Source organism: Xiphophorus couchianus, chromosome 1 (assembly GCF_001444195.1).
Source record: "Xiphophorus couchianus chromosome 1, X_couchianus-1.0, whole genome shotgun sequence".
Taxonomy (NCBI): Eukaryota; Metazoa; Chordata; class Actinopteri; order Cyprinodontiformes; family Poeciliidae; genus Xiphophorus; species Xiphophorus couchianus.
The window spans coordinates 9253616-9269198 of NC_040228.1; the positions used below are offsets into that span (position 1 = coordinate 9253616).

Below are 15583 nucleotides of genomic sequence, written 5' to 3' on the forward strand. Positions count from 1 at the left end.
TGCTTGTTCTTACATGATGTTCTGATGTGTTTCTCAGCATTTTACTTTCTGTCTTCTCAACTTAAAAAACAAGTGTCCTTTTGATTGCATAGGCATTACCTCTTTTTGTAATGTCATCATTTTAGCATTTTTTATACTTTTTCATTTTTCATCCATCTATCCATCCCTCTTCTAAACCTGCTCATCCTTGAAGTCTTGAACTGGTGCCTATCTCCAGTAGTCTTTGGGCGTGACGCTGGACCGGTCAGCAGTCATGCGAAAACAACCCACGCGCGTAGGCACCACACAGAAAGACCTCTGGCCAAGATTATAACCTATGAACCTATTGCTGCAAGGCAACAGTAGAGAAAATATTTTTTTTAAATGTGCTTCTATTTCTCATATCTGAGCTCAACCTAAGAACTTTTGCAAATAAACACAAACAAAAGAATAGTTTGCACATTTCTAGTTAAAACTTTTCTCCAGTTTTGTAGATTTAGCCTTTTTTTTATTAAAGATTTAATGAATTTGTGCAGGCCACCTTCTGTCTGTTTCCAATAGCTATTGAACTTTTAAAAATGATAATGTAAGTACATTTCTAAATGTAGCTTGTTCAGCTATTAGCAGTTTACTTGCTCTATTTAGAGTAATCAAGCTGTGAAATACGCAGACTGTATGTATGTTTGCTCATCAGGCAGTTTTTGTACAGGTTAAGTCAGAGTGTCAGAGCAGTGGGACATTACCAGCATTCACTGCCCAAAGTGTTAGAGGAAGAGAGTGGAAGGTGAGCAGTAGGCAGTGTTTGAAAAAGCTTCACTGTTTCAGTCCTTCTTCTAGCGCTGCCTTTATTTATACCTGTATCAAACCTCTGGGGACAGTACAACTTTTTCTTCTTGAAAAATATTAGATGAATCACATATGTTGGGTGTTAAATAAAACCGAATAAATTTTCACCCTGAAGTAGAGTGATAATTCAGCCATTGTGCAAATGTTTATTTTCTTTGTTTGTTCTCACACAAGGAAGTTTTACTGTCCATATAAGGGGGGATTCAGGAAGATATAACAGGAAACAAAACATGGAAGAAACAGGCTTCTCATTTCCAAAAGAAATGTGCTTGTTTGCGAGCGGACATGTTCTCCTGTGGGAAATGGCCTGTCTTCCTGTGGTGCTGCTTCTTTTCATGCAGTGGACCTGCCATTGGCCCTGAGCTGATGAATATTCACACAACCGACAAACAGTGGACAGATAAACAAAGATGAAGCCAATTAGTTTCTTAAACCAGAGAGAGAGAGAGAGAGAGGAAGACAGATTTGTCCAAGCAGGATGCCTGTGTTTCCACCACTTGTTGCACACAAGGAGAGGAACTGTACCAAAGTCATCCATGGCTAATTGATTTTAGCCCTGATGGTCACAGAGCTGCTAAGTATCATCAACCTGCATCACAGGGTTCAAATCAAAAACAGGAAATGTCTTCATAGCTGTCAAAGTGTGGACTTGTTCTCATGTGAAGCAGCGAAGCAGTGCGTGTTTCGCCCTGAGGGCTTTTCAGTCACATTTCACTCTCAGTGTGTGTGTGGATTACTGAGAAGGCGGGTGGAAATTCACACCCAAATAAACAAAAGATGGATTGTTTTGTGTTGGTCTTGACCTACTGGTATTTTTCCCACTGCTCGTTGCATCAGAACCTCTCTGTGTAACCTTCCCATTGCTGTGACAGGGGAAAAGAATCTCCCCATCACTTGTTATAGACAGATAGATCATAATATTGAACCGTATCACGTAGCTTCACATCTATTATCTGTTGCTCTTTCCTTTTTTTCTGTATTTTCAGTATCTGTACATTTTTTACCCACGTTACTTGCTAATATCACCAGCACATCTCTGAGGACAGCATGTACGTTCAGCACTTTTAATATCACAACTCATGATAGCATGGTAATACAACATAAGCTGTTATTAACACAACATGCAGGCGTTTTATCTTACAGATAATCTTGGTGAACTACTGACTACATAAAAACATTTATGTGTATTTTAGTTCATTTTCCTCTTGTCAGCACTCATTCAGTTTAGACAAGTTTTTAGTTCAGGTGTCTCATTCTGAACCATTACATTTGTTTTAAAGTTTTAATGTGATAATCAGTGAATTACAAATCTTTACATTATTAAAATTTGTGTGATGATTTGAAACTTTGAGGAGCCAAATATTTTTTCACAGTTCTTTATAGTCACAGTTAAATTGAAGGGGTGTTTAAGTTCCAGCACTTACTACTTCAACAAAAACAAATGAGGTAAAACTAAAACTTTATCTGACGTTTACTCCTCCTTAGGGTGGCGCTATCTCCATCCTCACTGCCTGTGAAAGACCCAATGATTTCACTGGACTGGTCCTGATAAGCCCGATGGTCCAGATGAACCCAGAATCTGCGACGCCCTTTAAGGTACTGCCTCGTGGTCAATGTGTTTATTATCACAACTGCACTTCTTTTTTTTTATTATTTATGTTTTTCTTTCCTACCTCTGTCAACAATCAAATTTTAGTTCCTGCAACCAGTGTCATCTTTTCAAACCCAGACTTCAGCTAAATCAAAATCTTTAATGGGACAGAGAGGGTTTGTTGTTTCCTAGATATTTGTTTTAATCCATCCATCCATCCATCCATCCATTTTCTGTGCACCCTTGTCCCTAATGGGGTCGGGAGGGTTGCTGGTGCCTATCTCCAGCTACGTTCCAGGCAGGAGGCGGGGTACACCCTGGACAGGTCGCCAGTCTGTCGCAGGGCAACACAAAGACATACAGGACAAACAACCATTCACACACAAACACACACCTAGGGAGAATTTAGATAGACCAATTAACCTAACAGTCATGTTTTTGGACTGTGGGAGGAAGCCGGAGTACCCGGAGAGAACCCACGCATGCACAGGGAGAACATGCAAACTCCATGCAGAAAGACCCCGGCCGGGAATCGAACCCAGGACCTTCTTGCTGCAAGGCAACAGTGCTACCAACTGCGCCACTGTGCAGCCCTATTTGTTTTAATATGATCTTTTTTTTGTTTGATTTGTTTTCTTTTAAATTGATGCCAACTTAAAATAGCAAAACACTCGGATGTGAAGAGAACTGTGAAAATGTTCAGACAAAGTAGGATTCTCCTGACGAAGGTGTCAGATTGTGAAAACAAACTAAAAAATAAAAATCTCAGCCGGCTCCTTCTCCCCAAAGGTTTTCGTGGCGAAGCTCCTGAACCACATGCTGCCGAGCCTCTCTCTGGGATCCATCGAGTCCAAATGGATCTCACGGGACAAAAAGCAGGTGAGAGACAGACACTGGTTGCCGTGAATCTGAGTAGGTATGCTCTGTTGCTGATGTATCTGAATTATCAAGTGGTTGGTGTGTGTGTGTGTGTGTGTGTGTGTGTGTGTGTGTGGGTGTGTGTGTGTGTGGGTGTGTGTGTGTGTGTGTGTGTGTGTCTCATGGGAAAATGTGTCCAGTGGCGTACATTCATGTGAAGTTGAGCAATTTTTGAACAATCCCAGGATGAAGACCGCACCTGTTTGGCAACTACAAACAAAGTGTATTTACTTTGTGTCATATTTAAAGTAGCTGCAGCTTAACCACGAGGAAGCCAGATACAAGCATGCTGTCACGTTCACACACCTGTGAAACCACGCCTTCACGCAAGTTTGTGAAACTTTACAGGCGCATGTATCTCAGTAGCCACACATCCTGCTATTTCCACTTCCTGTAATAAGACAAAGGAAGTTTTTGAGTTCAACAATAGGTGGCTTTAACCTTTGTATTATGGTTTGGGTCAATGTGACCCATTTAAATTTTTGTGTTGATCAAAGTAAGATAAGATAAGATAAGATAAATCTTTATTGTCATTGTCACAAGGACAACGAAATTTAAAAGGTGCCATCAGTCAGTGCATATGCTTAAAAACAAAAAATAACTGTCTCACAATTCACACACAATGTAGTGCAGGTTACACTTTCATTTCTTGTGTGACGTTTTTGCATCTAACGTCATGAACTGCTGTGTCAAATGTCTGCACACAGTTTGTATACAAAGATGATGTTGCGGGTCAGATGGTAAACTAAAACGGTCAACATCACCACACCAAATCTGAGGTAGATTGTCGTCTTCTAATGTCATCAAAATGACTCCTGGTCCTACTAGATTTGCTGTCGCAAGAACTGATGATGTTGAATCTTTGCATCCCCACTCATGGAGAAGATAATCCTCAACATGACTAACTTGGAGGGGAGGCGTGTCTTTCAAGAAAAATAGAAACCACTGGATCTAACTGTCTTGAATGCGTACACTGGAATCCTGTATTAGCTGTAATATACAGGTCAAAGGGTGAAGCAGGGGCAAGTTTTTGAAATGAGATGAGAGTAAAACAAGCACCTCTCGTGTGAGATGCAAGAAATAAATCTGCAGAAAGCACACAGTTACATTCTGTCTATCATGTGGGGAACACTGAAAATGTTGAATACTGAACACCTCCCAAAACTGGGGCAAGTTAAATGGAAAAAAAGTGTTTGTGAAGAGGGAAAAATTGAAATCAGGAGTTCTTCAATATAGTATTAAAATTGTATATTTCTTTTTGTCATCTCTTCTAAATGTTTGTATAACCTAAAATAAAGTTCTTATTGGTTTAAGTTAATTTTTTTGCCTGTCAAGAGTGGATTTAAACAATACGGGTCAGAATAACTAAGAACAGATCTACCAGGAAGAAGTAATAATGCAAAAACTACTCATCATAAATAAACCATAACAAAGCCACAAACGAAAACACACAAAACCGAAGACCTATGACAAAAACAAACGTTTTGTGTTGTTTCTTTTAGTATTCATCTTTTATAGCCACATTTCCTCCCACAAAACCACTCATTATCAGCTTCAAAAATATTTGTTTTACAAATATGGATGCTTTGTTTAAAAACTGACTTAGAAAAAGTCATGGCAAACAACAGCTTAGGTAATAAAATGGGGCGCAAAATAAGGAATTCCTCTGGACACTTCTGTTATAAAACATGCAACTATTTTAAATGATGTTACGTAGCTGTCTGAGTTTATTGGTCTGAAAAATATTTTTGAAAGATAAAACAATAAAAATACTATGGCTGTGACTTGCAGAGTTTAACATTTATTAAAAAATTAATTCAACATTTTTTTTAAAGAGAGACCAAAACAGAAAGGCAAAAAATAACCACAATTAATATTGAAATGATGTTTCTCAGGTGACAATAACAAATTAAAACAAACAAACTATAAACACTGTATACTTTCAGGGTGTCATCATTTAATTACTTTATGCAAAGACAGAATGCGTTACTTCTAAAATATTGTAATATGTTTTTTTCTGTATTTCCAAGTTGATCTCAAAACTGTTGTGAGGATTTAAGTTTTCTGTGTATTAATTTAGGTTTCTGTGTTCTATTTAGTTCCTGTTGTCTCGTCTGCCCTTAATTACTCCCAGCTGTGTCTCTTGTTCCCTGATTAGCCCTTGTGTATCCAATCTCACCTGTGTTCCCTGTTTCCTTGCCGGGTCCTCGTCTAACGTCTATTCTACCTGCAGTTGTGTCTATTGTACCAGTTGCTACCAGTATTTGAGCTCCTTGCCTCTGCTCACCTGTGCTGCCTGGATTATTGTGTTTGTTCATCATTAAACCATCGTTTACTCTCCATACCTGGGTCTACCGCGTCTACCTCACCACCTCTCAACTGCAATTTATGACAACTGTAAGAATCACCCTCTAAACGCAGTAGTTTCAAAGTCACATGGGATATGATAGGTTTTTGTTGTTGTGCTGTTTAAGTAGTAACACTGGGACTCCAACAATCTGATGTTAGTCAGGCTATCTGCTGCAAACAGCTGCTTCACTGACACGAATCAAAAAATCAGCAGCGTCCAAAAAAAACAAACCATAAATCTGTGTTGGGGAAACAAAATGTATACACAATAAGAGCAAGAGAAAAACAAAAAGATTTCACAAAACATAACTAAATCAAAAACATACTGTGTAGATGAGTTGCTGGTTTAGAGGTTATGTTTACATTGTGTTTCATAAATGTCAAATCCTATTCTGTGCTTTTGGGTTTACTTTTATGCCATGTGGGATTTATTTTGTTGTTCTAAAACCTTGCTTGATATCAAAGCATGGAGGAATGCTGCAAAATCAATGTTACGGAGTCAGCCCAACACTGCCCTTTCTGCTCATAACTCTTTTGTATGGATGTCTCCCGTCAGGTTGAGGCATATGACAATGATGAGCTGAACTACCATGGCAGGTTACGGGTGTCGTTTGGCATCCAGCTGATGGCGGCGGCCGAGAGGATCGAGAGGGCGATCCCATCCATCAGCTGGCCCTTCCTGCTCCTCCACGGCGACGTTGACAAGCTCTGTGACATCCGAGGCTCTAAGATGATGCATGAGAAAGCTGCAAGTTTGGATAAAAAGCTAACGGTATGTGTGAGTTCTCACAGAGGCGATCCCTTTTTTTGAGACATGGAAGAAAAACATGTGACATGATATTTTTAGCTGAGCAAAGTGTGATAGGTTTATTTGCACAGCATTGTTCAAAGATAATGTAATTCAAAGTCCTATGCAGGAAGATCAACAGCACAGGAGTAATAAAAATCACATTTATGACAAGACATACTAAAAGAACTGTTCATTTCAAAATTGCATAAAAAGAAAAAAACACAAATTTGAACAAATGAACAGATGAGAAATGACATAAACTAACTGATTAAACAGTATTTGACCTTTAGAAGAAAGACACAGAAAAAATGAATGTTTTGGTCCTGATCTACAGGAAATAACAGTTTATGAACTGAGAGTTTGTTCCTGAGCTGAGGAGAGTAAAAAATAAAGTTTGCCTCCCCCGTGTTTAGTTTTGGTCCTGGGAACACTGAAGGAACATGATTTATACTTCGCCAGCATCTCTAGAATCCATTCATGCTGTGCCGTTATAGACCATCACCAAGATTTTAAATTCTGTGCATTTTACAAACGGGAGCGAGCACAGCAATTTCAGGACTGGTAAAATATAATGACTTCTTTCTGATTTTGATTAGCTGCAGTTCATTCAGGATCTACTGCAGCTGCCATATTTATGTCTTTACAATGACATTTAAAGGCACAATTGAAACAATCAGACAGGCTTCTGCTAAAATAAAAGCTTGTATGAATTTTTATGTGTTTTTGTTTTACAACAAAATGACTATTTTAGGGTGTAATAGTTTGACTTAGTAATAGATTATCTGTTAAATTTCAAGTCTGACTCCATGGCATCAAATCTAGTTAAATGATGACTTCTAACTCTGCATTTTTGTGACTAAAATAATTATTTCTGCATTAGACTGAAGGTTTGTAAATTGAAGTTTTTGTGAGGGTGAAAGCTATTTCTGATCATGTCAAGGTTTCTAAGAACCTCCAGACATCCAGTCCACACATATACAATACAAGGTTTTTAAAATATTCACATTTTCTCACCAAAGCGCACCCTGAAATTGTGCTACTCCTCACACCTAAATCTAAATCATGCTTTGATTTAGATTTAATGCTCATCAAATGGCTGTCATATTAGAAAATGTTCTGTTTTCCTTAACAACAACAGTTGTCAGAGGGTTTTTATGCATATCAACTCTCTGACGTGGCCAAATGTTTTCCCAGATCTTTGAAGGAGGATACCACGCTCTCCATCATGACCTCCCTGAAGTGGCCGAGACTGTGCTGAAGGACGTGACGAGCTGGATCACAGATCGACTCCCTCCAGCATCGATGCCACCGCAGCAAGGCTCGTAGATCTCCAACGTAAAAAAAAAAAAAAAAAGAACTCAGTCAGCGCTCCAAGGAGACTCCCAAACCTTATCCCACCAGGCGTACATCCTTTCCCGAAGCCATGTGAGGCGCAACACTTCTTTCTTGTCCAAGGGAGGTGTTTGAGCTCACTGATCTGACATCGTGTTTTCTGTCTGAAGGGTTTACTAACATCATTTCCCATCTTCTTTAAGAAGATGATGCCATCACAAACTCTGATCCTAGAAACTCAGCAAAAATAAAAAATTCTTAGCAGAATCTACAATCAGGGATGTGCCTCATGCGGTCCAGCCAGTGGGTGTGTTGGTTTTGTCATCATCTCCTGGTCTCCTGCGCTGCTCGAGTGAAGTTGAAATCACATTAAGCTATGGTTCTAAGTGCAATAATGACATTATCCTGTATTAGTTACTGAATTGATCTTTTAGATACTAATATCAAATGTAACACCTTGCGTGATCCGAAGAAATAGCACTTGCTTTTCCGTCCCTCAATCTGCAATACATCAAAAGGTCAAGTTGCTGTCTGATCTCTGCTAGGGGGGATGGCTAAGGTCACCTCAAACTGTTAATAACTGGTTTCTCCAATATTCCAATATAAACGCCATAAATCTTTCTGAGTTCACTTTATATTCATAAAAAATCCTATCTTTTCTTGACTTCTTTCATATGTTTCCTTTGGTCTGAAGAGAGAAGGTCTAATAAACAGCTCAAAATCAATGCTTCTTCAATAAAGAAGATTCAGACATGTTTTTTGTTTTTAGCTAGTAGATTTGAAGACATTTTATATATGGCACTGTTTACCTTTTTTTTAAATAAATGAGTGCTTTCAATGACAGAGTCGTGAGCACAATCGTTTCTAGGAGGCAAATTAACCAGGTGATGTTGTTGTGACTATCTCTGCAGATGGGGCCTCATACTGAGAGGTCAAAGGTCAAATGTTTTGACCCCTTTAAGGCCACGGTTGACTTCACTATTAGTGATTCATGTAGCATCTGTTTGGTGAATAGGGAATACCTCACAGCTGTGAAAGGAATTAACATGGTTCTCTCGGGGGAAGCTCCACTGTCTCACAAAACGAATCATACCCTTGAATTTAGTCAGATTTTGTCAAGCACAAACCGAAACGTATTCTGTTGGATTTCTGTGTGATAGAACAACACAAAGTAGCGGCTAAGTGGGAAGTTGAACAAATCTGAACGGTCAATACTCTGTTGAAGCACCTTTTGTGTAATTGCAGAGCAGATCTTTTGAGGTCGCTGCCAGCTTTGCACATGACAATTTTTGCACATTCTTGTAGGCAGTATAGCTCAAGTTCAGTCAGATGGTGGCCATAAATGATCGTCAATTCAAGTCTTCCCTCAGATAGATTCTTAGTTGGATTTAGGTCTCGACTTTGACTGGGCTATTCTAACACATGAACATACTTTGATGTGAACCATTACGCTGCAGCTCTGGCTCTACATGGTTAGTTGTTCTGTTGGAAGGTGAACCTCTGGCTCAGTCTCAGGTCTTTTGCTGTCTATAAAAGGTTTTATTCCAGGTTGACCCTGTCTATAGCTCCACACTCTTCCCATCAACTTTGCCTAGTTTCTCTGTCGCTGCTGGAAATATCAGCCCCGAAGCATGATGTTGCCACCACCATGTTTCCCTGTGAATACGCATGTTCTCGGTGATGTGCAGTGCCTCCACAGGAGGCATTTTCCATGTCAACCACAAAGTTCAATGTTTGTCTAATCTAACTTGGACTCCATTTGTTACATGTTTGTCCCCTAAATACCATCCATCCATCCATCCATCCATTTTCTTACACCCTTGTCCCTAGTGGGGTCGGGAGGTGCTGGTGTCTATCTCCAGCTAACGTTCTGGGCGAGAGGCAGGTTTCACCCTGGACAGGTCGCCAGTCTGTCGCAGGGCAACACAGAGACAGACCGGACAAACAACCATGCACACACACCCCCTAAATACCATGTAAAAAACCACTGTGTATGGGACATTTTCCCCTTTTAATAACACTTTCTTCTTGCTACTTTTAAATAAAATTTCACTTTAAGTGTATAAATATAGTTACATATCAGAAGTTAATATAAAACCTTGTTTTAAAGTAGAAAGCTTTGGAATAGCTGTCTTATTCTGAGTTTGAATGCTAGATAGAAATAATTACTACAATTATTCTAAAATGGACTTATTTATAGAAAGCTACAGTTGAAGGAGTAGCAGAAGCAGCTGTCACCTCTTTCATTCTGTTCCCCCCCAAACAGCAGTGTATCTCCCCTGAAGTCAACCTTGGCTTTAAACATCTAAGCAATCATGTCACACCAGCTTTTATTTTTGATTAAAACATTTTAACATTGATTTTTTTATTCTTTAATTGTAAGCTAAGCAGGCACACACTGCGCCGTACCGTCCTGTAATTAGCCGCTGTCGCTACCTGTTGCTTTGAAGCGTTCACAATGAGAAAACATTTTAGAAGTCAGGGCCCCAACATCAGGATCACAGTTAGCTCATTGTTGGTATTCACAACCAACTTGTTATATGCGCCTTTTTAGTAGAATTGTAATTATTAGCGTGATTTAAATGAATCACGCAGAGTTCACAGACACTCGTGCAGGAGGTGTGGGGAACATGGTGATGACTTGCTGTCATGTTTATCTGCAGCAGCAGTTCTTTTGTTTCAAATGCGCTTCACGTGCCGTCACCAGGGGGATCCCAGCTGAAGTGATACAATGAGAGGAATCTCTGGGTTCTATACGTCTTTCCAACTTTCCGTCTCCTCTGGTCGCGCCGCGTTTCACTGTGCTCTGGGTCTGGCGTTTTTGTTTCATCTTTCATCTTCCTCTCCTTTTTTTTTTTTTTTTTGGCTGCGAATGTTAACGATTGCTTTTTGTTTTGTCCATCACATACGCCTTTGCTCTGTCACAGATTCAGACATGTTGTCCACGGACACCCACACCGTCACATGCAGGGAACTATCTCGGCAGCAACAGGCTGCGAGGATGCATCGTGGAGATTTTGTTTTTGCCTTAGAGCGCTCTTTTTGTCCTGTAAAATGTACAACTCTGGTAAACCTGAAAGGTTTAGCTCAGCTTAGTGCTGGATCATACCACACAGTGTCCAAGTGAGCATCCTAAAATTTCTCTTCCACAGATGATTGTCTGTTTTGTGTGTGATTGACAGCTCAGGAAAAAAAAAAGTCAAATTTGAAGTAATAGCATTTATTATCACATCACACAGAAGATTTACCCTCAACTTGCATCACCCTCTGTGCAGATATAGACAGAAACGTAATGTATTCCTGATTCTCAGGGGGAGTCAGCCCTTTTAACCCCCAACCAGAACCGTTCACACTTCAAACACAATATCCTCCTGATTAGGTTGCAGCAGTCCCAGCAGCACACAAAGGCTGCCCAGCCCCAGTTGTATTCAAACTCCTAATGGCTCCCCTGCTGCACAGCATCAGCACAATGACCTCAGTTCGCAGCGTAATTTAGAAAAAAAAAAGGCAAAGCTCTACCTGTCAGACTAGGTGAGTGGATATTACTGCCTGTTGTTTGCTTTGATGGTAGAGAGAGAAACCGGGATGCAACGAGAGGAAAAAGCGAGGAAAGAAGCCAACCGTAACCATGGCAGCGCTTTCTGATTCTTCTTTTTTCCCCCTCTCTCTCTCTCCTGCAAAATCACTCAGTAAAAATAAATATCCTCATTAATTTTGTGGCAGACTAGAGGGTCTTGAGGCTTGTTGTCCATTTGCTGCTCTGAGGATTCCCTTTTTGTGTGAGTGTTGAGATAAGAGACTAAAGCATCATCAGCTCGCAGTGAATAATAAGAGCTGCATGCGCTGAATCCTAAACAGCAGGGATTCTACACCATTTGTGTCAAATGAGGAGCTTTCCTTGGACATTGTGTGGTTGGAATTTCCCCTTTTTTTTCTTCATACATTTGTCTAATTTTTTTACACATACATTCCATGTCTCTATTAAATAGTGATAAAACACAGTCCAGCACTTTCCCAATAGATTACATTCCTGTTCATCCCAACAGTCAACAATCTCTGGCTTCACTTATTTTAAAGACAACGCATGTCCACTGACATGTGTTGTGGTCAAATTGCTCACGCTGAGACAGCCATGTGAAAATGTTCAGTTCAGATCCCGACTTCGGACAGGCGCTCTATATTAAGTAACTGGGGAGGGGAAAAAAGGGGGCAGAACAGAGCTGAATCCCAATTGGGCTGTGGCTTTTTATAACAAAGCCAGATTCATCCTGCCTGCTGGTTTGTCAATAGGGACACTGTTTCTGTTTGAGTTTTTTTTTTTCTTTTACGACTTTAGGACTGTTTCTATGAAAAGAGCTGTTATTTATGACAGGAGTGAAGGGGCAGAGGCCAGTCTTTCTACAGTTTAATGAGATTAATCTGTTCTGAGGAGACTCTATGAAGTGTTCCATTAACGGGATAGTTTGTACCTTTTTTTTTTGGAGTGAGGTTCTATTCAAAGGTTATAAGCTGCTGATATCTTATAAAACCTTCTTGGGATTTATAAAGTGTAACATAGTATGTGATATAGGCTAAGTCTAACAGTTTCTCTGAGAGGGAACAAGACCAAAGCAGATTTCTTCCATCTTAGAACATCTCAAAAATGCCATAGAAGTTCATTCAATTGCTGTCTTTATGAGTCTTTAAACCAGTGGTGTCCAAAGGGTGGCCTGTGGGCTCTTTGTAGATATTATAATGATATAATATGACCACAGTTCAAGAATGGTTGAAATTTGACTCACAATCAGTTCACGAAGACAGACACATTTAAATTTAAAATGTAAACTATTGGATAGATTCATCTTATATTATCTCAGATTTTCTTTTGTTTTTTGCTTTTACTCTAATTCACAGTAAATAGGATCACAAACATGCATCTTTTTCCACTGATAAAATATCTGATTATGATAATAATCATACAGTTTTTAAAGAAAGTAGGGCTTATATACCTTTCTTATTGTCGAGATCACAACTTTTCCAGACTAAAACAAAAATAATAATTGACCATTATTTGTAAAAAAAAAAAAAAAAAAACTTTTAATAGCAAACATTTGAGAAACTCTTTCAGCTTCAGATCAACAATGATTTTCAAACATGTGAGTACCCAGTAGTTTCATTAAAATATTGGAAATTTTGTTACTTACCATGGGTCTATGGGTGATGGAGGTTGGGGGGGAGTGTGCCACTAATTATCTTCCGGTGTGAAGCACATTTAGAGAACACGTGAAGCATTTCTGGTCAAATGACTGAAAGAAATGCAAAGTAGCATAAATGGTTAATTATAGTAATCAGTCAGGTCCTATAATGTCCATAATGTGGACACATCAAGCAGAAATGCTGGAATGGACAAATGCAGAGGGAACCTTTGCACTCGCTCTCAGCAAAGGTTTGACAATACTGGCCACTGCTTTTCCTTATCTGTTTTATGTCACATTAAAATAAAATAAATCTTAATGTTTTGTTTGTCTTTTGGCCTGTTCAAATGAAAGACACCTACAAGTAGCTGTTAAGTTTTATTCTGAAAAATAAAAGTAGAAAAAGTGGAACAGAAGTCTTTCTTCTTCTATTCAGTAGCTATTGTGACATTGGGGGCACACCACCACACACCTCCATTTCCTGTGTAAACATTCTTCAGCTTTTTACATAGATGAAACACCCTGGTAACGTGTCAATGGTCTAAAGGTTTTTAAAATAACCATAGCATGTGATGTATTTGACAGTTGTTTTAAAGGGCAGACATTTTGTTTAGTCTGGATCCCTCTGTTTTTTTTTGTTTTGTTTTGTTTTTTGGGAGGGGGGTTTCTACAGAACCTCATCTCAAAAATTCTGAACTATCCCTTTATGGTGATCATGTTGCTGTGCTTAAGCTGTCAGCAAGATTTGAACAGGTCTTCTCCAATTTGCTGCGAATGCTAAAAACAAGTAAATAAAAGTAATTAGTTTCAGTTTAGTTTAGTGTCTTGAAAGAGGTAATGGGCGCATAACAACAAATTTTAGAACTCCTGTTCAAATCTTGCTGTTGTTAAGAAACCTTGTACAATTATTGTACAATAGCTTTGTATTTATAACACACAAAAATGACAATTGTATTGTATTTTAGCTATTTTTTATTTGTCTCGTGTAGAGTACTATTAACAAACAACTTCTTGTATTGGCATGTATGTACTAGTTACACAATGTCAATGCACGTTTTATACCAGAACCTATTCAGACACCTTGATGTTCACCTATTCCACTTATAGAGCTGTTGTATATGTAGTCAGCAATCAAACAATGCTTTTCTAAGGAGATTTATACGGTAAGGAATTTACTCCAGTATGTTTTAGATGATGCTGGATGCGAAATGAAACTACTGCCAAATAATTTTACAGAGTTTTGAATTCATTTTCATGTTCTAAACATCTAAAGGTGATCTTACTCTTCAAAATAGAAAATGTGGCTATGAAGATGTCATGTTTAACAAATATTAAATGCAATTCAGCAGTGTTGAGAGTGAAAGGAACTCATCCAAAATCTTAAGCATTAATCAGAAACAAAGAAAACCTTTGATTACATTCCTTAAAACACAATTTACGAGTTATTTGTGACAATACATGCATTGTAAAACTTTGTTTTATCAATGTTGTTTATGCTTATTGCTGATAAATGTGCACATTATAAATCTTTGCCTGCATTGAACCATAAGCTAATTAGAAATGCACCAGTTGATCTGCTAGACACTGGAATCAGACGGTTTGTCCTGATTGGCTCATTGATAATGGGGGACTGGCTAGCTCACACCTGATTGGTGCATGTCCAATAAGGATCTTTTAATATACATGAAAGTTAACATTCATGTTGCTCCTCACTTTCTGACATCTACCGTCGTGTTCACCTGCTTGTGTACCTCTTATCAGTCTCATTAAATTTATGTCTATTAGTCCTTATTAATGTGCAAACAAGGAAGCAGACATACATTAAAAACTGCTTCTGCCCCTTTTGATACAAGATGAACTTTGCTACTTAAATACCTCCCAGCTTTGTTACACACCTGTTCAAGTCCATTTTATGTTAATACCAAAAGAAAACCTTAGATGAAAACTGTTTGAGTTTACCAAGGCTTATAGTAGCTAAATTACTGAGTTGATGCATAAGCATTGATCAAAATTGTATAAAATAGATAAATCAGGGGTTTTATGTTGTTGTTTTTTGCGGGAGCTTAAAATAAAATTTTTAAATATAGTTTTCCATCAGTGTGACTATTTTGAATGATTGGTTAATTTGCACGTGTATCTGGAGCAACTCTCTCCATGAATCATTCTGGCTCCTCTTAAGGGATTTTAAGTGTCTATGAAGGGAAAGTCCCCAACGTAATACAAAGCCTGGAGAGATTAGATTGTATTTGTAGGGAAATAAAACACAGAGGATTGGATAGTTAAGTCTTCCTTGTATATTTTCTGTGTTGATTTGTCTTAACATGTTGTAATGTTACTGAAGGACGGTTTCAATATTCCTGCGCTGGTGTTCTTCTATGTCCTCCAAGCTGTAATCCAACTTAAATTCAGGTATTAAATCTGCTTTTGACTGAGATAATAAAATCACTTCATTGGTCAGGTGTTAGCATTTGAAAGTTTGTAACTGTAAATAAGATGGGTTTAAAAAAAATAACACTGAAAATTCTTCTGAATGTCAATCTACTTATTGCTAGACTGTTCACGACGTCCACATTGTCTTTTAAAATAAACAACATGACTGTTTAA

General features: G+C 38.6%; 1 protein-coding gene across 2 annotated transcripts in view; it reads left to right on the top strand.

Annotated features, from left to right (window-relative positions):
• Nucleotides 1-15583, top strand: part of mgll (monoglyceride lipase) — a 39492-nt gene extending 23909 nt beyond the window's left edge. For both annotated transcript variants that reach the window (XM_028000475.1, XM_028000388.1), the window contains exons 5-8: nucleotides 2311-2421; nucleotides 3206-3295; nucleotides 6240-6455; nucleotides 7668-15583. In XM_028000475.1, coding sequence (XP_027856276.1) covers nucleotides 2311-2421; nucleotides 3206-3295; nucleotides 6240-6455; nucleotides 7668-7799 — 549 coding nt within the window. In that variant the 3' untranslated portion in view covers nucleotides 7800-15583. The remainder of the gene's footprint in view (nucleotides 1-2310; nucleotides 2422-3205; nucleotides 3296-6239; nucleotides 6456-7667) is intronic.